The 22,563-nt window shown below is 36.8% G+C and overlaps 1 protein-coding gene across 2 annotated transcripts in view; it reads left to right on the top strand.

Moving 5' to 3' along the window:
• Nucleotides 1–22,302, top strand: part of Mcm3 (minichromosome maintenance 3) — a 180,250-nt gene extending 157,948 nt beyond the window's left edge. Inside the window, exons 17-18 of one of the 2 annotated variants that reach the window (XM_090385070.1) lie at nt 9,911–10,022; nt 22,101–22,302. In XM_090385070.1, the coding sequence (XP_090241196.1) occupies nt 9,911–10,022; nt 22,101–22,302 (314 nt within the window). Of the gene's footprint in view, nt 1–9,907; nt 10,023–22,100 lie in introns of both variants that reach the window. The other variant, XM_090385069.1, reaches the window with a different exon arrangement.
• The last annotated feature ends 261 nt before the right edge of the window (nt 22,303–22,563 follow it).

Genomic DNA, 22,563 nt, shown 5'->3' with positions numbered 1-22,563 from the left:
ATTCACTAATCTTGTTGCCCTTCTCTGTACTCGTTCCAGCAGCTCTACATCCTTCTTGAAATGAGGCCTCCAGACCTGTATACAGTACTCTAGGTGTGGCCTGACCATCGCCTTATACAATGGAATAATCACCTCCTTATCCCTGCTGAAAAAATTCCTGTATATCATTGACAATACTCCATGAGCTACTCTTGCAGCCCGTCTGCACTGCTCAGAGAACTTCATATCTGCCTGCACAACCACCCCCAAGTCCCTTTCATTCTCTACCACTGTCAGTGTTGTACCACAGAGTTGATACGTTGCTCTGGGGTTGCTGTTTCCCATGTGTAGTACTTTACATTTGTCAATGTTAAACTTCATTTGCCACCTCTCAGCCCATCTGCTCAACCTTTCCAGATCCTGTTGCAGCAGCATAGTGTCAGTAGTGTCCTTGACAACCCTGCCAACCTTTGTATCGTCTGCAAACTTGGACATTAAGCCCGATATACCATCATCAATATCATTTATAAATACAGAAAACAATAATGGACCCAACACTGAGCCCTGAGGGACTCCACTAATAACGTCAGTCCAGTTCATAATCCACAAATGCCAGGCATAATGGTGTTTTATATTCATTTGCTTTCTCCATTAGCTGGGATATTATGTGAAGGTGATCCATAGTTGAGAATCCTGTCCTAAAGCCAGCTTGCTCTTTTGGTTGATTCTCATCAAGTATTCTTTCTAATCCTTGTGAACAAAAAGTTGTTCACAAAGGTCATTACCCTTGTGAACAACTTGTAGATGTGGGATAACAAGCTAATTGGTCTATAATTTCCAATTTCTGATTTATCTCCTTTCTTATGCAGCAAAACTATGATTGCATTATTCCACTGCTTAGGCGTCACACCTTTTCTAATGCACTTTGTGAAGAGCCTTGCCAGTTTTTGTGTTATGTCTCTTCCTCCCAATTTTAACAACTCTACAGTAACTTCATCTTCCCCCGGGGCTTTCTGATTCTTCATTTTCTTCAATGCATGTTCTACCTCATCAGGAAGAATATCGGGTATGTGTTGCTATTTTGCAATCCATCTTCCCCACTGCTGGCATCATTCCCCTGCTCCTTGTATAATTCTCTATAGTAGTCTTCTGCTATTTGAATTATGCCTTCTCTGCTGTTTATAAGTACACCATCGCTATTCTTCAGTTTCAGTATCATTTGTCTTTCTGTATTACTGCTCATAGCTGCTGATTTAAATCCTCTGTTTTCCCTTAATGATTGTTCTACTTTTCTTGTGTTAAATCTTCTTATGTCCTCTCTAAGTCTCTTTCTAGTGGCTTTGCATAACTCAGTATACTCAATTTTCTCCCTGTCAGTGTTTTTCTTGCTCTTCATTTGTCGTCTTCGGTTCATCATGACAAGTGTTTCTTGACTAATTTTTTCTTCTTTGGATTTCTTTTTCCCTATAGGTTTCTTGGGCTTTATCACTTTCAGAAAGTTGTAATAATCCTCGTCGATATCTTGGTCCTGAGCAGTCTGCAGAAGCTCAAACTTGTTCTTAAATTCCAGTACATACTGCTTTTTCTCCTCTTCTGTTATGTCAAAGACCTTTTTATTATTTACTCAAGTCAGTTTCTTCCTTTCCTTTCCTACGTCTATATCAAGTGTACATCTTACCATTCTGTGATCACTTCCAACATTGACCTTATTCAGGACAGTAACATCATTCACAATATTTCTTCTGTTAGTGAGGATGAAGTCGATTTCATTAGTTGTTAATCCATTTGGACTCTTCCATATCCACTTTCTGTTCACCCTTTTCTTGAAAAAAAGTGTTCATTACTGACAGTCCTTGAGATTCTGCAAATTCCACAAGTCTTTCACCTCTTTCATTTCTTTCACCAATTCCAAAATTTCCTATAGTTCCCCTTTCTGCGCTGTTTTGTCTTTTTCCAACCTTAGCATTGAAGTCTCCCATAATAATAGTGTAGTGGGTTTTCTGCTCATCTAGAAGACTCAATTTCAGTGTACATTTCTTCAACCTCTTCGTCATCATCATGGCTCGATGTTGGTGCATAAATCATTATAACCTTTAGCTTGTACCTCTTAGAAATCTTGAGTATTAGTCTTGACACTCTTGGTGATGTACTTTTGAATTCTAAACTGTTGTTTTTAAAATCTTTATGGACCAGAAACCCATCTCCACCTTCACTCCTTTCACTGTTTCCATTGGTGTACAACAGATTTCCACTTGATAAACTTATAAGTGATTCATTTCTTCTTCTTGTTTCAGCCAAACTGATGATATTCCAATTCACATTTTCTAATTCCTTTTCCAGCTCTAATATCCTGTCTTCACCGATGAGTGATCTTACGTTATAACAGGCCAAGTTCAGTTTCCGTGCATGGCAGCCTGGTCGTACCCAGAGATTCTTAGCACCCTCTGCTTCCACTCTGATCCTCTCGCTGCCGTAAGAGGGGGAATGAAAGCTGCTGGGGACTGAGGGTCCTGGTGCCATGACTAGCCAACTACAGCCACTCGATGTTTCAGTCAACAAACCATTTAAGGATTACTTGAGAAAGGAATATGAATCCTGGCTGTTGACCGACAACCTTCCGCTGACACCTTCCCGAAAAATTAAGAAAGCACTGCAATCAAAATTGGCAGAATGGGTACCAACAGTTTGGAAGCTGATCCCAGAAAGAATAGTAAAGCACTCATTTAAAAAATGTTGCATCACCAACGCTCTCGATGGCTCAGAAGATGATATATTATGGGATAATGAAGATAACGACGGCTCAGAAGAATCTGACCCTGAATGTGAAGTAGACTCTGATATTGATTCAGATGCAGATATCGACCTCAGAAGATTCAGAAGGAAGTGATGAATAACATACCTACTGATAAATACTGATACTATTATTGTTAGTAAATTGAATTCTATTATAATAAAAATATTAGTTAGATTTATTTTAGTGGTTTATTTTATTTTTTTTCTTAGAATCAAAGCGTTTTTTTCTGAAATTAAGGTGCATCTTACAATCGATGGCATCTTAGAATCAAAGAAATACGGTAATGTCATAAATTTGAAATATGGGACTCAATCTGATTCATTAAGAAAAATTTCAATTTCTGAATTGCTGTTATCCACTAGTTTTTGTTATGAAAATTGATACAATATGATAACTGCTCTCAGAAGAAAAGCTGAAACGTTTTCGTGGTATATTTGATTATGGTTATAGAAAAAATTATGTTATGCCTTACAGGCAAATTGCACAAATCCGTGATAGTGAATATTTGTGACCACAATAAAACCAAGATATCAAAATGCATGATGTACATACCACATATGGGCAAATCAATTTTCAAACAGTGCATCTACTCGTACTGTCAGGTAAGTAGTTAATAGAATGAATACATTCATGATTTCTGTAATAAGTATTCCATAGTTGAAGTGTTTTTCCCCCCTCAAGTAAAAGAATTGAATTCAAGAATCCTTTTTGCGTTGTAATCAACATTCTTAAAATTAAAACTCTGCTGTTACCTTTGTATATCAAAATGTATATTTAACACCTCTAAACTGCTCGTCATTACAATAACTATTGTAGTTTACCAAATAAATTATGATTTAAAGGTTTCATCTTAATTAGCATGCTCATACATTGATAATATAGCCCTTTTTTGATATTGGTCCCAATAAGTAGCTGATAACAGTAACCAGTGATAATATTAAGTGACATTCACTGTAAAAATTAGAAAAGGGAAAAAGTTTTAGAAGAGGAGCTTAGGGTGACTAACAAAAATTTCTCCACAAATTACAAAGCTGTGCAGTCAATACCAGGCTCAAAACCAAATTTCACATTAATGTTTTTTTAAATGCTGTTTGATAGATTATCTTTCATTTAACTTATTTTGTGGAGTAATTAAATCTGTATGCATAGATTTTTGTACTTACTGTGAAATGACTTCCCTTATGCCTGTACTAATTTGATGTTAATAAACAAAAATTTTGTTATATATTTTGCCAAAATTATGATATATTATTGTTAAATTAAGAATTTTATTACATTTAACTAAACAAATTGCAGGATATTTCAGAGACTGCTGGTAGTCATTGCGTTACAAGTAAACACATGGGTTGTGTTAGGGTAGCTAAGAATAGAAACAGGTGCATGTATACCTGCGTGTACACCAATGCTAGGAGTTTGGTAAATAAATTTGATGAATTTGAGGTATTGCTCAAAACATCAAAGGCAGATATTGTTGGGATATCAGAGACGTGGTGTCACACAGATATAAGTAATGCGGAACTGGAATTTGGGGAATACAATGTATATAGAAAGGATAGACAGGACAGGAGGGGAGGAGGGGTTATGCTATTAATTAAGAAACACATAAAGTCAAAGGAAGTGAAGCCAGTTGACATCGATGGACAGGGCAGTGTCGAGTCAGTTTGGTGTGACATAAGCATAGGGAAATCAAAATTGAGAGTAGGAGTGTGCTATAGGCCTAATGACTCTGATGAGTATAATAATATATTGTACAGGGAAATAGAGTGGGCCAGTAAATCAGAGAGTCTTATAATGAGGGATTTTAATTTCCCAGATATTGACTGGAATTTGTGGGTTGGTCACTCGCACACTAGCAAGGCTTTTGTGGATTTATTGGATGATTGTTTTCTACATCAGCATGTTCGTGAGGCAACAAGAGGGAGCAATACTCTTGATCTGATTATCAGTAGTGATTCTTCATGCATTAAGAACCTGCAGATAAATGAACCACTAGGTGGCAGTGATCACAGTGTGTTGAAGTGGGATTTACTCAAGGAGGTAACTACCATCAGAGGTAAAGGGAAGGGTTTTTGTTTTCGTAAAGGCGACTATGATGGTCTGAGACAGTATTTAAATTCTATACAGTGGGACGAACTGATGATGTTACCAACAACAAACTCAAAATGGGAAGCATTCAAGGAACTAATATTGGTGGCTACCAGGCTTTACATACCAACTAAGAAATATTGTTCAAGGTTTAGGCCTAAATGGTTGTCAGATGGACTAATGAGACATGTGGCAGAGAAGAAAAATGCATGGGATACATACAAATTAATGGGTGACATGGAAGCCTATGATAGATATAAGTTGGTCTGTAACCAAGTCACAAAGGAGATTAGGCAGGCAAAGGCAGACTACGAAAAATCCTTGGCAAAGGATGCAAAGAAAAACAGAAAGGAGTTCTTTACATACTTGAACTCGAGAAGGAAAGGGATGAATCAGATTGGTCCACTGGATATTGATGGTTCAACAGTTGAGGATCCTGCTCAGGTGGCTAACAATCTAAACGAGTATTTTGCATCTACATTCACGCATGAGGAGTTATTCAGGAAGGAGAATGATGTAGGTAAAGTAAACATTGGCAGTGAGCTGGATGATTTTGTAATAACTGAGAGGAAAGTGGAGGAGAGATTGTTGAGGATAAACATAAAAAAGGCACCTGGGGTGGATGGGATCTATCCAGTTATATTAAAGGAGGCAGCAAAGGAAGTATGCAAACCCCTAGCCATAATTATGAGAGCTTCTTTGGACTCAGGGGAGGTACCCATAGACTGGAGATGTGCAAATGTAACCCCAATTCACAAAGGAGGATCAAAGGCTGACACAAGTAATTATAGACCTGTTAGTTTAACTTATGTTCCAGGTAAATTAATGGAGGCACTGGTTAAAGAAGCACTGCAGGATCATCTAGACAAGAATTCAGTTATAGCTCAGACGCAGCATGGTTTTGTTAAGGGCAGGTCTTGCCTGACCAATTTGATTGGATACTATGATGTAGTCACAAAAGAACTGGATGCAGGGAATAACTTTGATATTATATATTTGGATCTTAGAAAGGCTTTTGATACTGTTGCACATGGAAGACTGCTGCACAAATTGGAGCAGTGTGGCATTGGAGGCAAATTGCTGCTATGGATAAGGGGTTGGTTGAGTGGCAGAAGACAGAGAGTGGTAATCAATGGACACTGCTCAACGTGGACTAATGTTATTAGTGGAGTTCCTCAAGGTTCAGTGTTGGGTCCGTTGTTGTTTTCGGTGTTTATGAATGATATTGATGATGGGATATTAAGTTTAATGTCCAAGTTTGCAGATGATACAAAGGTTGGCAGGGTCGTTAAGGACACTACTGACGCTATGCTGCTGCAACAGGATCTGGAAAGGTTGAACAGATGGGCTGAGAGGTGGCAAATGAAGTTTAACATTGACAAATGTAAAGTACTACATATGGGAAACAGTAACCCCAGAGCAACGTATCAACTCTGCGGAACTACACTGACAGTGGTGGAGAATGAAAAGGACCTGGGGGTAATTGTGCAGGCAGATATGAAGTTCTCTGAGCAGTGCAGACGAGCTGCAAGAGTAGCTCATGGTGTCTTGTCAATGATATACAGGAATTTTTCTAGCAGGGATAAGGAGGTGATTATTCCCTTGTATAAGGCAATGGTTAGGCCACATCTTGAGTACTGTATACAGGTCTGGAGGCCTCATTTCAAGAAGGATGTAGAGCTGCTGGAACGGGTACAGAGAAGGGCAACAAGATTAGTAAATGGAACAAAGGGTTGCTCTTACGAAGAAAGGCTTAAGTTTTGCAAATTACAGAGTCTGGAGACTAGGCACCGGCGAGGTGATCTGATAGAGGTGTATAAGGCTTTGAATGGTTTGAGCATGCTCAATGCCAATGGGATTCTTCATCTTTCTCAGAATAATCACCTCAGAGGGCATAAATTCAAATTGAGGAAGGACGGATGTCGGATAGATGTGCGGAAATTTGCCTTTGGCCAGCGGGTGGTTGGTTGGTGGAACCAACTTCCATCACTTGTTGTTGAAGTTGATAGCCCAAAGAAATTTAAAGCTCAACTGGACAGGTATTTTGAACGAACGGAGGGGTGAAATGGGAGAGGGTTTTTTTTTTTTTTTTTTTTGGCTGATGCTGAATAAGCTTGCTTTCTTGCATCATATGCCTCTACTAATGCTAATGCTAATGCTAAATTAAATGATGACTTGTTTCTTACTAACCATATATCAGATATTTTTATTAATTGCACTCTACAAATAATTTTATTTGTTTTTAATCAGAGAAATTTATCATTTCTGTTTGTTTTTATTGCATTTCTTAGACTGACTCGAGGTATGTGCTGACAGCATAATTCACACAGGCACCACAAACATAGGGAGGGGGGACCTAGTGGGATATAACACCATCTCTAATGGTATATGCAAATAACATTGTCTCATTATTTTTGATATTTTTAATGCCAAAATAGATTAAAATGAAACTACAAGCTGTAATACTGATTTGTAGAATATTTGTTATAACTATTCTATTTACTTGCCCTCGTTTTGTGCCAGTCCAATTTGCGCTGGTCACTAACCACAAGGCCATTTTTATTTATTTATTTTTTCAATTTTTTTATAAATTGAAAGTTTAAAATCATCAGACGAAATTTAATGGCATTGTACTGTACTATGTATCATGCACTGTTCACGTGATCAAGAACAATTGAACTAATCAGCAATTAGCGCATCCGTATCAGAGACGAGAAAATTTCCCGCTCTCAGAGTAGCTACTTGTGGAAGTGGGAGGCAAAGCATTCAGTTGGGTGTTTGCACCTTGTACACGTGTTGGAAATTTATTACTAATTGTGCTATTAATAAGTTAAATGCATAATCATTAATAGCAGTGTGCAGCTCTTGCCAGTTGTGTTAAGTTTTTAATTTAATTAGAATAAAGAGACACCATGTCTGGTAAAAGAAATTCAATGAATACTATTGAAAATGAAAGCTTGAAAAAGGCACATCCATCTATTACTTTGGAAAATAAGATGGAGCTTATTTGGAGGATGGAAGCTGGTGAAAGCCACCCTAATGTGTGTAGGGCTATGAATATGTCTACATCGACTGTTACTACAATTATGAAGAATGCTGATAAAATAAAAGAATCAATTCAAAGTACTACAAGAGTAAGTGCTACACAAGTTAGTTACAGCAGAAATAAGCTTTTGGAAAAAATGGAGCAATTGCTGACAATTTGGGTCGATGATTTAAACCAAAAAAACATTCCCTCTACCCAAGCTGTAATAACTGAAAAGGCTAAGTCAATTTTTGAAGACTTAAAGAAGAAAGGTCAGTGCAATGAAATATTTTTGGCTAGCAAGGGAGGGTTCATGAGATTTAAAGCAAGAACTAAATGCAGAAGTGTGAAAATTACTGGCGAGGCAGCAAGTGCAGATGTTGAGGCAGCTGCCGCATTCCCTGCAGAGTTTCAGGCCATAGTACAGGAGGGTAATTACCCTTCAGATCTCATCTTCAATGTTGATGAAACCGGCCTTTATTGGAAAAAATTGCCCTCAAGAACCTTTATTGCCCATGAAGAAAGGTTGGCTCCTGGATTTAAAGCATCAAAAGACAGGCTGACACTTTTGTTGGGAGCAAATGTGTCAGGCAATTTAAAATTGAAGCCAATGTTGGTGTACCATTCAGAAACACCATGTTACCTGTGTACTGGAAGTCAAACAAGAAGGCTTGGGTGACACAGGACATCTTCTTAGATTGGTACACCAACTATTTTTGCCCTGCTGTTCTCAAATTCTGCAATGACAAAAATTTTCCAACCAAGGCTATTCTTCTTTTGGACAATGCCCCTGGACATCCTACAAATCTGGGTGAAGTCAGAACACCTCGTAAAGTTAATGTTGTCTGCATGCCCCCTAATACAACATCAGTTTTGCAACCAATGGACCAGGAGGTAATAGCTGCCTTTAAAGCTTATTACCTGCGGCAAACATTTACAGAAATGGTGAAGGCTTTGGATGTGTCCAACATTACCATTAGAGAATACTGGCAATCGTTTGATATCTTAAAGGGTATCAATCACATTAACACAGCCTGGCAAGAAGTGACTGTCAATTGTCTAAATGGAGTGTGGCGTAAACCTCTCCCAGACCCCATGCATGACTTCGGAGGATTCAAGCCACAACAGAATGTTGTAGAAGACATCAGCAGGCTGGCACAAGGGGCAGGGTTAGAAGTTACAGTTGAAGATGTAACTGAGCTCTTGAAGAGTCATGCAGAGACTCTTTCAAAGGAAGACCTTGAAGAGTTAGCTGCAAAACTTAGCCAACAGCAGGAGGAAGAGACAGAAGAAGACTCTCCTCCAAAAATTATGAAGACCAGTGATCTACAAAGGATCTTTGCAGGTGTAGTGTTGCTCGCTCTACACCAGGCAGTCGAAATCCAGGCAATCAACACTTGATCCTTTCTTCAAAAAAGGCAATCTTTTCAATCAGGGCCGTCAACAGCAGATCCTCAACCAGGACCTTCAAGAGCCAACTAAAACTTTGACATTACACCACTGTAAAATTGTTTTAAGTATGTAATTAATTTATTTTTTATTTACATGTACATACTGTATTTATGGAGGTTAAAAATAAAACACTTTCTTTAATTAAAAAAGTTTATTTCTTTTCTTTAAATATACCAGTATTGAAAAGGGTAGGTAAAATTTTTGGTGCCCAGAACCTAACCCTGTGATTTCCCACTGACTCCATGATATAAAGGATTCCATTTGTACCGATTCGATTTGCGCCTGTCCCCCCAGGAACCTAATCCCAGCGTAAATCGAGGGCTACCTGTACTTTGTTTTCCGTAGGTCACACTTATGGAAATACAAAGGTTGTATAATCTTTGTATTTTTTATAGGTATGACTGTTTCCTCATAACCAGTTGCTTGTTATTGTATAACAAATTGGTGTGATGTTAATATGTTCATAAATGTCAACCTTTAATGACATAAAATATTTTGTTGGTCACTAGTTATCTGTTTGCTGTTTCATTATAATAAATGGTATAATTTCTTATGAGTGTATTTCTTTTCAGAAGATGGCCAGCGCAAACTTTCGAGCATTCCAAAAGCTGTGGCACCTCTTTCTAAAGATGAATCAGTTTCAAGAGGGGATGGTTCTGGAAAGAAACTAGAAATTTCAGAGGAAAGGTAAGAACTAAAATTGAAATGGAAAAAGAAAATAGCATTTTTAAAGATGTTTAAAAAACTACAAATGTTAGCCTTAAAGAAGGTTATTGAATCTGTAATACCCAAGGACAGTATATGGATTGGACTGAGAAGGCAGATGCCTCTTTATATTGGACTTGGATTTCTGTAGATCAAAATTTTTTATTGTTTGCTGTCTTTTTTTTTTACAAATAACAGTAACTGTTCCTCGGTGAAAGCTTTCAGGAATATTTATTATTTCAAGTACCGGGTTTTTCCGTTAAGAGGCCCACCCAAATATAGGCCCATCTGGGCCTATATTAGGATTTTGTTTTCCAAATAGAAGCCCATGGGCTTTTATTGGGGACGAATAATATCGCACTTTCTCGTAACATACCGTATATTGGCACTCTGCGCATGCCCGAGATGTCATTGCAATAGATGTGAACTGCGCGTCTTTACTCGTTGTCAGAATATTTAACCCTAAAAATGAAAAATAAAAAGTCTAGTAAACGAAAATCGTATACTATCCAGGAAAAACTACAGTTTGTGACACGTTTAAAAGCAGGGGAAAGTCAAAATTCGATATCGCAACAACATCGCATTGACAGGAAAAATCTTCGCCGTTGGTTGCAACAAGAAGCAGAATTATTGAAGCTGGTTAAAAAACGTAAACACAAACGTCTTGAGGGTGCAGGAAGAAGGCGTTTTATCCCGAAATTGAGAAAAAAACTATTTGAATTTTTCAAAAAGGAACGAAATAACCACCGATCAGTTACCTATAACACATTGCAAAACTATATTTTCTCACCAGAATTTGGCCTTAAAATACCACCGGCTTTTAAAGTAAGCAACAAGTTCTTATTTGGATGGACCAGGAGACATCGGATTAGATCACGTAAAATAACTCATCATGGACAACTCGAATTGCTCTGATACAACAGGTTCTGAATGAAAATTACTAATATAAATAATTCTCTTCTTGCAATTATTATTTGTCTTATATATTTATATTTTTTAAGATAATAAGAATAATTTTTAATTTCATACTGTTCTATTGTTGCAATAATTAAAATAAAAATAACCTTTCATTAATCAAATAAATATTATTTCAAAATAAACCTGTTTCCGTTAAGAAGCTCATGGGCTTCTATTTAGGGACAACATGAGAACCTTAAAAATGCAAAAACCAAATACAAGCCCATGGGCCTCTTAACGGAAAAACCTGGTACTATATTTATTCCTTAAATTCCTTGAAATAAATCATTCATAGATGAGAGAAAATACCATGTTGCATCAAATTTAATGTGCTTATATAGAAGTAATATGCAACTTGTGTCAATTCAGAAATAAATGGGAACAGTGTAGTATAGTGTTGATTAACAAGCGGCATTGGGAGCCCCCAACTCCACATTTGTATGCTCTGTGTCAGTAGAAACTCTGTAAACGCCTGAGATAGTGTGAGTTTTAGTTTTGAGTTGTGCTGATCTGTTGTTCCTCTGGACATTTAGCCACAGGGCCCTAGCGGGACCCCACATTGCCCATCCACTGCCCCAAGGAGGTAGGCCAGGTATAGTAGGGAATAGAAAGGTCTCTGGTGGCAGTGAACCTTGGGTGATGCCTGAGCTTGCCAGGGAGGGTCCCAGAAGAAGAAAAAAAAAAAAACTCTGGAAAGCGAAAAAGGGAGGAAGACAGATGAGGAGAGGAAGAACAGATGAAGATAAAGGAGGATGACAGGAAGACCTGGGAACAGGAAGTTAAAGGGCTAGAGGGGCATCCCTGTGGGAGGAGCCCATCCTTCACAGGGGAGACTGTTAAGAGCAGAGAGAGAAAGATTTGTAGTGGTAGAGTTCATCAGGTGAAAAGGTTGGGTTTGGAAGTGGGGAAGGGAAATGGATTGGAGCAACATAAAGTCATAGAGCCAGGGTACTCTATGTGGGGAAGGAGATTGCACACTGGACATGCAGTGCTGCTGTGTTAGTAATCCACACTGGTCAGGCCAACTGAAACCAGTGTCAGCAATCCCATGTCATGCCTCGGATCAGAGGGCACTGTGTCAGTACAGCAGGGGGATTTCCTAATAGGTTGCCCCCACTGAAACAAATTAGGGGGGGCGTGTTAGAACAACGCACACTCTACATGCATACCTGTCATACTTACATTTATGCAGTCATGCGCTGCTTTTTTTTATATATATATTTAGGGGCAGAATGAATAACAGCCCTCTCACACGTTTGTCATCTTACATTCATCATTCTAAAGGCAGACATGACACAGGTGCCACCTAAATATAACAACTACTAAGGTATTACATTTTTTTTTTTTAAGTACTAATCACAACATTCATTTGGTCACTGTAGTGTTAGTTTACACAGATGACCTGACATTCACTCATATTTATAAAATTTAACCTGCAAGAATAGCTAATTTAATTATTATTTTATTATTATTTTTTTGTAGTTTAAATGTACTCATTTAGATGGGACAAACAGATGGGTAGCTGATATGTTGCATTCTGGTTTCCTGTGTGTGTTAATAGAATAAAACCTCAGTAATTTGGACTGATAAGGGGGAAGAGTAACACAAATAAATGAAAAGTTCAAATTATCAAATGTGATCTTTTAATTATCTTTAATCATCTTTACATATTTTCAAGTTTTACTTCATCAAAATAAACTATCCACAGTCCAGCAAGATATGTTAATTTATATGGGGGGATTAGGACATAGATATAATTAAAACAAAAAGAAGCTTTTAAGAAAATTTTTATATGCAAAGCAAACTTGAAAATATAAATAGTTAAATCAAATAGGACATAATATTTTAAGCAATGAATATTAATATGTTAAATAAATAACTAAAAGTTAATTATATGCAGACAGACACAGACCTTTCCAATTATAGTCTTTTTTGAAGAAATCAGAAATTTTCTGTTGATTCAGTGTTGTATTTGTAAGTTTTATAATGCTAAAACAAAAATATTTTTCTAGTTCCTCATAATGAAAAAATTTCAGTATTGAAGCAACTTTTGGATTTGTGTAATTTAATTTGGACTTCTCTATTTTCCCTTTTTCTTCACTTCCCTCTTCTCCTCCATTTTCCCCCTCCCTTAATTGCTATTCCAGTTTATTCTTGTTTACATTCTCTGGGCTGTATCAACAGGCTGCTGGGACAGCTTATGGGATTCTGTTGATTATATACAGGAGACTTGCTAACAGGGACAAGGAGAGGTGATTGTCTAGCTTTATAGGACAGCAGTTGGGTTGTATCTTGAATATTGCTTACAGGTTTGGAATCCTCATTTAGGAGGGATGTGGATGTGTTTAAGTGCAGAGGAGAGCAATGTGAGAACAAGAGGGTACTCTTACCCAGGACTTCAGTTCTGTAGATTGCAGTGTCTTGGAGTTGAGCTCTTGCAAGGAGATCTGATTGAGATATTTTGGAGTTCAGATGGATTGATGGCCTCCTTGCTCTTTCTTGGACATAAATATAAATTGAAAAAGGTGGTTGTAGGCTTCCATGTGGTGTTTTGGAGGAAGATAGCTTGAATAAATTTAAGGAAAGATTAGACACTTTAGAGGGAGATGGAGATTTTGACTGATACTATATAAGCTTCCTTCTTTATATCGTATGTCACTATTATTTGATATATGGCCTCATGTCTCAGTCACATTTCTTACTTTCCCCCAAAATAATCTTCACTGTTTGGTAACACGTTCTAACACTTTCCTCTTTGATTACATCTGAATCAATAAGAATGTCATCATCGTTTTGTAGCTTTTTCAGGAATGTCACAAGTATTATCAATGAAATGAGCACATTTGAACATCTGAATTAAGACAACTAACACTCACATAATGAGACTAACAGAAACTTGATGTTACGCAAAAGTCATCCTGTATATAACATCACATCCACCCTTCCTTTCTTTTGCTATAGGTACTATAGTGAAATTATAACATGTCTAGGAAAGATAGGTAATGTAGGAGGGTGTGATGTTTCTTATCAAACTATCATCTGGAGTTGTAAAAGTAGGTAGTCCGAATAAATATAAAGAAGAATTAGAGAGGCATATTAACATATTAATAATCTAACATATTATTAGAGGGTGTTTGAGAGATGAGGTGGGATTTTTTTTTTTTGGCTAATGCTGTATAAGCTTTCTTGCATTATTTGACATTATTATTGCTAAATGCAGCCTAAGCACAATAGAAACATTTCCATACTTGGAACCCACACGGGTAATATAAAATGTACTATGCAAGAAGGATAGGTGGAACAGGACCAGGGTGTGTCTGCCAGGGGCAAATGTTGATGACGTTGTCGAGCATGTATCATCTTTTAAGGGAACAAAAGGTGATATTGTTTTTTCACGTTGGAACTAATGACATTAAGAAATCTATTCAACAAGTACAGGTCAATGTTGAAAAAAAGTTGCGAGTTAGAGTTGAAAGTGAAAGTGTCTGCAATTCTGCCCAGACATGATAGGAAGGAGTATATGATGAGAGCCTTGTCAATCATTTCGGAGAGATTGTGCAAGGCTCAAGGGGTAGAATTGATTGACAAGGCTGTCATCATATACTCCCTCCAGTTAACAGGAGAGACTGCTTCTATAGGGATGGGGTACACTTAAATAGAGAGGGTGCAAGAATATTTGCTGATACTATCGAGGCAGTTTAGGTGGGTCGGAAAACTGCTAGCTTGAGGGGGATACACAGACTAAAAGGTTAACAGTGGCCGCAGGCAGAGGCAATGGAGATTTCCATGACTGCCGGGAGTCATAGTGGAACAAATAAATACATGGGCTGTGTTAGAGTAACTAGGAGTAGAAACAGGTGCATGTATACTTGTATGTACACCAATGCTAGGAGTATAGTTAATAAATTTGATGAGCTTGAAGTGCTAGTCAAGACATCAAAGGCAGATATTCTTGGGATATCAGAGACATGGTACAGACATATGCAGTGCAGAATTGGAATTTGGGGAGTAGTGTGTACAGAAAGGATAGACAAGACAGGAAGGGAGGAGGGGTTATGCTGTTAGTTAAGAAACACATAAAATCTAAGAAAGTGCATCCAATTGATGTTGGTGGACAATGCAATGTTGAGTCTTTTTGGTGTAACATAAGCACTGGGAAAGGAAAAATGAGAGTAGGTGTGTGTTATAGTCCTAATGAATCTGTTGAGTATAATGAGCAATTGTGCAGAGAAAGAGAGTGGGCCGGTAAATCAGAATGTCTTATAATGGGGGATTTTAACTTTCCAGATATTGACTGGAACTTGTGGATTGGTCACTCGCACACTAGCAAGACTTTTGTGGATTTATTGGAATACTGTTCTCTTCAGCAACATGTTCGAGAGGCAACCAGAGGGAGTAATACTCTTGATCTGATTATCACTGGTGATAATCAGATCAAATTCATTAAGAATTTGATCTGATTAATCAAGAATTAATCAGATTAAGAATGTGCAGTTAAAGGAACCACTGGGTAACAGTGATCACAATGTACTGATGTGGGAAATACTTAAAGATGTAACTACCATCAAGGCTAAAGGGAAGGGCTTTTGCTTTCATAAAGGGAGTCTCAGACAGTTTTTAAATTCTATATAGTGGGATCAACTGATGAGGTTACCAATGTTGACTTCTAAATGGGAAACCTTCAGGGACTTAATCTTGGAGGTTACTAGGCTTTTCATTCCAACTAAGAAATACTGTTCAAGGTTCAGCCCTAAATGGTTGTCAGATGAATTAATGAGGCTTGTGGCAGAGAAGAAAAATGTATGGGATGCACATAAAGTATCAGGTGACACAGAAGTCTATGGCATATATAAACTAGTCTGTAATCAAGTCACAAAGAAAGTTAGGCAGGCGAAGGCAGATTACGAGAAATCTTTGGCAAAGGATGCAAAGAAAAACAGCAGAGTTCTTTGCTTAGGTAAACTCTAGAAGGAAAGGGATGAATCAGATTGGAACACTTAGCATAGATAGGTTGACTATTGATGATCATGCTCAGGTAGCTGATAAACTGAATGAGTATTTTGCATCAAAATTCACACATGAGGAGTTATTCAATGAGGGGAATGCCAGAAGTTGATCAAACCCTAACAGCTAAGTGATTTTGAAATAACTGAGAGCAAAGTGGAGGAGAAATTGTTGAAGTTAAACATAAGGAAGGCACCTGGGGTGCACAGGATCTATCCAGTTATATTAAAGGAGGCAGCAAAGGAAGTAAGGAAACCCTTAGCCATAATTATGAGAGCTTGCTTGGACTCAGGGGGAGGTCCCCATGTATCACCAATTCATAAAGGGGGTTCAAAAGGTGACACAAGTTACTATAGACCTGTTAGTTTAACTTGTGTTCTGGGGAAAATAAAAGGAATCACTGGTTAAAGAAGCATTTCAGGATCATCTAGACAAGACTGCAGTAATAGTTAATTCACAGCATGGGTTTGTTAAAGGGAGGTCTTGTCTGGCCAATTTGATTGGATACTATGATGTGGTCACAAAGGAAATTATGCAAAAAATAATTTTGATATCATATACTTGAATTTCAGGAAAGATTTTGATACTGTTGCACATGGAAGACTGCTGTACAAACTGGAGAGGTATGGCATTAAGGGTAAGTTGCTACAATGGATAAAGGGATGGTTGAGTGAGAGACAACAGAGAAGGGTAATCAGTGGACACTGCTCTTCGTGGACAATTGTTATTAGTGGAGTTCCCCACGGTTCGGTGTTGGTCCCATTGTTGTTTTGTATATTTATCAATGATATTGATGAAGGTGTATGAGGTTTAATGTCCACGTTTGCAGATGATATAAAGGTTGGCAGGGTTGTTAACTGACAGTAAAGGCAGTTTGCTACTCCAACTGGATCTAGATAACTTGGGAAAATGGGCTGAGAAGTGGCAACTGAAGTTTAACATTGACAAATGCAAAGTACTGGTTATGAAATTCTGTACGTTTCTCTTCTGTTATTCCTACAGAATAACAGAAGAGAAACGTACAGAATTCCTACAGAATAACAGAAGAGAAAAGTACCAACTGTGTGTGGTACTACACTCAAGGAAGTAGAAAGTGAAAAAAATCTGGGGGGTAATTGTGCAGTCAAATATGAAATTCGCTAACAGTGCAGACGGACTGCCAGGGCAGGTCATGGAGTCTTGTCAATGATATATAGGAATTTTGCTAACAGGGACAGTGAGGCTATTATCCCGTTATACAAGGCAATGGTCAGGCCACACCTAGAGTACTGTGTACAGGTCTGGAAGCCTCATTTTAGGAAGGATGTAGAGTTGCTAGAACGAGTACAAAGAAGGGCAATAAGATTGGTGAGTGGAACAAAGGGGTGCTCTTACCTAGAAAGGCTTAAGTTCTGCAAATTGCAGTGCCTGGAGAGTAGTCACCTGCGAGGTGATCTGATTGACGTGTATAAGGTTATGAATTGCTTGAGCATGCTGAATGATGATATGATGGGATTCTTCCTCTTGCTCAGATTAAGAACCTGATGGGACACAGATTCCAATTGAGGAAAGACAGTTGTAGAATAGATATGCAGAAATTTGCCTTTAGCCAGCAGGTAGTTGATTGGTGGAACAGACTTCCATCTTTTGTTGTGGAAGTTGATAGCCTAAATAAATTTAAGGCTGAGCTGGACAGGCATTTAGAACAAATGGAGGGTGAAATGGGAGAGGTTTTTTTTTTTTTTTTTTTTTGGGCTGGTGCTGCATAGCCTTCTTGAAACATTTGCCTCTGCTAATGCTAATTCCAACATAGAATCTGTGTAGATGGAAACAAAGGGAAAATGAGAGTGGGTGGGGTACAGACCAGAACATTGTAGAGTATTACATGGGGTTCTGTATTCAGATGGAATGGATGAGCAAGTGTGAATGTTTTACGGATGATTTTATTTAGCCCCTTATGTCGTGAAGCAAGTGATGGGGAACTCACTGTGGTCTTCAGAATTTTTAATTGATACACAGAAATCCTTAAAAGGAGTGAAGTGCCTCCACTGACAGCTAATAAAATAAAATATAAATAAAAAGCAAAAGTTTATTGGAACAAAAATGTGTAATTAAAATTGAAGAGATATAATTAAAAATTAGACTGTTAAAAACAAAACTAAATCAAATTAATTAAAAATTTTAAAATAAAAAGTTGGATTAAAAACATAAAATCAAGCAAATGGGGCAAATAGCTTGAGACGAAGAGCTTTCTTGTCAACTTATTGAAGCCTACAACAGCAGGCCAACTATAATGCAGAAAGGTAGCCTTGTGCAATGCATACAGATATCCAACTGCAGACTGCACTTGGTGAAGAAAAGAAAGAAGGGAAAGCAGGAATAATGGAAGAGGACATTAACTGTAGACTCAGCATTGTTGTGGCATTGTTCATTAGGAAAGTTATTAGGTTGGCACCTCTCATCACGTTGCTAAATGACAGCCTCCATAATAGGGATGTATGCAGGTTTGAGCACTACAATTGATGGTGGAACCTGCTACAGCTATACGGAGGGCTTCTTACCATGAGAGATGGTAAGCATTATTAGCCCAATCTATTATTTCAACATTCGAATAATAGGAGTGAAGTGCAGTTCTAAGTTGGACAGCGAAGAGATGTGGCAGTTGTGGAAGGTAAAAGCAACAGTTTTAATTTTAGGACAGAGAACTGTGAGAGTTTAAATATATGGCCCCTCTTAACTGAGTGAATAAAGATACAGACACACAGAGGACAAGTACTGTAATGTAATTTGCCCTCCCTCTGTCTCTGGCTTCCTGTAAAGCAGGGTTGCAGAAGCCATGAATGCATATATACCTTTAACAAAAAAACAGTATAACGAGGATGTCAAGATGAGTAACTAAAGAGCTGGCTAGTTACCTGGCAGTGGTTGTTGTGTTCCAGTTTGCAATAAACACATTTGCATGGAACCTGACAGTCACTCAACATTATTTATTATTATTTTTTTCCCACTGCTTCTTTTCTTAATAGATTGCAGTACTTATTATGTGTAATTTTTAATAAGAAAATTTAAATACTTAAAAAATGCTGTGCAAAATATGTCTGAAAATGAAACTAATAGTCACTTCTATTTTCAAGTTCAGAGAACTGTTAAGAATATGAAATTTTAAACTTACATATGTGCACACATTGTCAAATGAATAAAGGAATAAATATATTAATAATAATAATAAAGACAAAAAACACATTTTGTACAACAATTAAACACAAAACATAGAAAGAAACTACTTTTTGTATTTTTTGTTGAATGATGTGTGGCAGAAGTGTCAGCCACACATCATCCAACATATCCAGTTTCAAATATGAGCAGTGTTGTTTGAGACACTTAAAGCAGAATTAACACACACAGCGAAGGTAAATAGTTGTACAGGATCAGACAGGTTCTTTGCATGTAAATTTTTAAATTTAAATTCCAAGTAAATAATTTTTAACTTCCAAAACATCTCAGAAGTTTGGAGGATGTAGCCTTTGATATTTCTGTTTTTATGTATTTTTGTATAAAAATAACCTATTTGTAAAATCTGTAAAAATAGAAAATAGACCAGAAGTACTGCCACCAATTTTTTATTTATTTATTTATTTTATTTGTAAGAAATTCTGTCGTGATAGAGTTCAGGTAATTTCAATTTCAAGTGTACAGCATTGATTGTACATTGATGGAAGTTAGCAAGCTTCAATCATTTGCAACTATGAAATACTTTTTTGAAAAAAAGAAAAAAAAACTATCCATCACATCTGTTCATCTTTAATAATTTGTCTAATTCTTCCTTGTTTGTATTAGGTCAAAATCTTATTCAGAATACTCAGACAATTGTTATCACTAATACTGTTAAAGAACTGTTTATGATAAATGTTGCACTATTTTAAATTAATTGAATTCTCATTAACAATATGGAGATGACCGTTAGTGATTACTCACATTATTAAAGAACAAACATTGCTATTTTATTTTTGAATAATATAAGGCTAATTACAATAATGCGGTGCTCGTGCTATTATTTGAAAATTTTAAGAGAAAAACTTACCTTGAGTGTGTGTGTGGGTCACCATAAGCAAACTGTCTCCATGTAGTATCCCAGTAGGCCCCTGGTGCTAGTTAAAGTCAAACCCAGAATAACAAATGGTTGAGTTATACAAATAAATTATTAAAATAAGTGTTATAAGTTGTAAAAATTTATATAGTTTTAAGGAGGATTATAAATTAGATGCAAGAGTTTTCCTCTCTCCCCACCACAAAGTGGTGGGGAGAGAGGAAAACTTACACTGAAAAAATTACTTAATTTTGTGCAAATTTAGTTGTATGCAGAAGTGATATTATTATATAGTAATGCTTTTTTGGGTGGAATAGAAAAACCAATGACTTCAACAGCTGTTGTTGGGAATACCTTATAGTTTTTGCAACGATCTTTTTCTTGAAGAGGTGGAGGAATTCTTGCCCAACGTTGGTATTGTCTTCTCTTTTTATGGCTGTCCTCTTTCTGTTCCAAAAAAGGATGTCCCAAAAAAGCATCATCAGATCTCCCCGGATGAAGCGGTCATCGTCGGCCATGCACATGGGTTTTGGGACTGCAAGCGGCTTGAGAGCTTGCGGATTTGTTTTTCTAAGAACAATACCATTAACAGAGACAGGGGAATTCGTATTCATCCCCTCTTTGAGGTGGTGATTCCCGGACGGGATGATTGGTTCCGTCTGGCACGCTCCCGAGCCATTTCCGGTTCCAGTGCGCATGAAGAGAATACTGCCCATGCTCCTGTGGAACCATGTATTGAGAGCCCGTGAGCCTGCTGTTATTTAAGGATGTGTTGTACCATAAAAATCTTACTGTTGAGAAAGGAGGTGGATGCCTCTGAAAGTGTCGGGATTTTAGCGGTTTTAGTCTCATTGTTTTATTGGTATTTTAGTGGTTTTAGCTTCATTATTTTATCGCTTTTATTTTCTCATAAATTCTTATATTTTTATATATTTATTGTAAATAGATTTTATTTTAATTCTACATTAATTTAAAGAAAAGTTTTGTTATTTTATTAGTTCTATGTATATAGAACTAATAAAATACTAATAAAATAAAATACAATTTAATACTGTTACAGTATTAAAGTAAATTAAAAGTAAATTATTTCAGCAATGGTTGGTGTACGTGTGTAATTTTTGTGAATATGAATTTTCCCAACCCCAGAGGCCTATTTGAAGAAGTTAAATCACTTTTAGACCAACTCTCTTTTCAAGTTATTTGAGAAGGCTATACTCCCATCTCTTATTCAACATTGCCTTGGGAATAGCCCTTTCCCTACTTACATACAGTTAACAAGAAAAGATCAACCAATACCAACCTGTTGAACATGCTATTTAGGATTAAGAGAGCATTGGAATAGGGCCCAGTAATATTCCTTGACCTAAAAGCTGCCTATAATAGAGAATTGATTCTGGCACTCATTAATAATATGAGTGACTATTTTAAGATTAAGGAGGAACCACTCTCCATCCTTATGGTGATTTTAAAATGGAGAAAATTGAAAACCACAAATCTTAAACATTACTCCCACTATACTAACAGAGGAGTACCACACACAGGGCAGGGTATTATCTCTGTTGTATTGCATTATCTCTGTATTAGGGTATTACCTCTGTTTCCTTAATGGCTGTGTGAAAATAGTAAACATTGGTTTCCTAAAATGTCAGATGACACTATTTACAAAAATTCTCAGCTCTTGCTCTTAGAAAGGTATGTCTTTATTAACAACACTTCACTTAATGACATTTTGTTATAATGATGCGTGAAAATTAAGAGTGGTATCTGATTTGCAACATTCTGCACAGTTCTTTATGTATGAGTTTGATTCACTATCATTAAAAATGTCTCAGTGGATGGGTGTGACTATTAGTAGTAATGTTTGTGTTGGGGATGGGTGGGAATTTCAGTTAAAAATTTTGAAAAACACTGATTTACTCCTTACTTGTGGCTTGTTTTATTAAAAATTATTTAAAGATCAAATTAACTTTCACTAAGAATATTTCCATTCACATTGAAATTAATATTTATATCCATTTTAATTTCTATTTCAGATTACAATATTTCCGTACACTTGTGATGAAAATTTTTAAGGAGAAACATACCCAGTCCCTTCCAGTAGCAGAAATAGTTGAATTTGTTGCTAAGGAGGTTAAACAGGCTCCTTTTAAACGTGAGGAGATTGATCTAGCCTTATTAAAAATGATGGATGCTAACCAAGTAATGGTTGCTGATGATGTAGTTTTCCTTATTTAGTAGATTCTACCGAACTCCATCATAAATCATTTTGTATATAGAGATTTGCAACTTTTTGTTGAATGTAATGTCTGTTATTGTTTTTAGTCTTCTGCAGTTTAATTTTACATTAATTTTGTATTTTATTATGTTACAAAATTCTCTTCATTAAAATGAATATAGCATAATTTTATGCTGATATTGTAATTAAAATGCTCATTTTATGCTTTAAATGGAAAAGTTGTGATTATTAATAATAATATGAAAAAAATCTTTTTATAA

Source organism: Mastigoproctus giganteus, chromosome 11, assembly GCF_048544385.1.
Source record: "Mastigoproctus giganteus isolate SK-2022 chromosome 11, ASM4854438v1, whole genome shotgun sequence".
NCBI classification, from domain to species: domain Eukaryota; kingdom Metazoa; phylum Arthropoda; class Arachnida; order Uropygi; family Thelyphonidae; genus Mastigoproctus; species Mastigoproctus giganteus.
The sequence above is the reverse complement of the archived record's forward strand: the minus strand, read 5'-3'. Positions and strand labels throughout refer to the sequence as shown.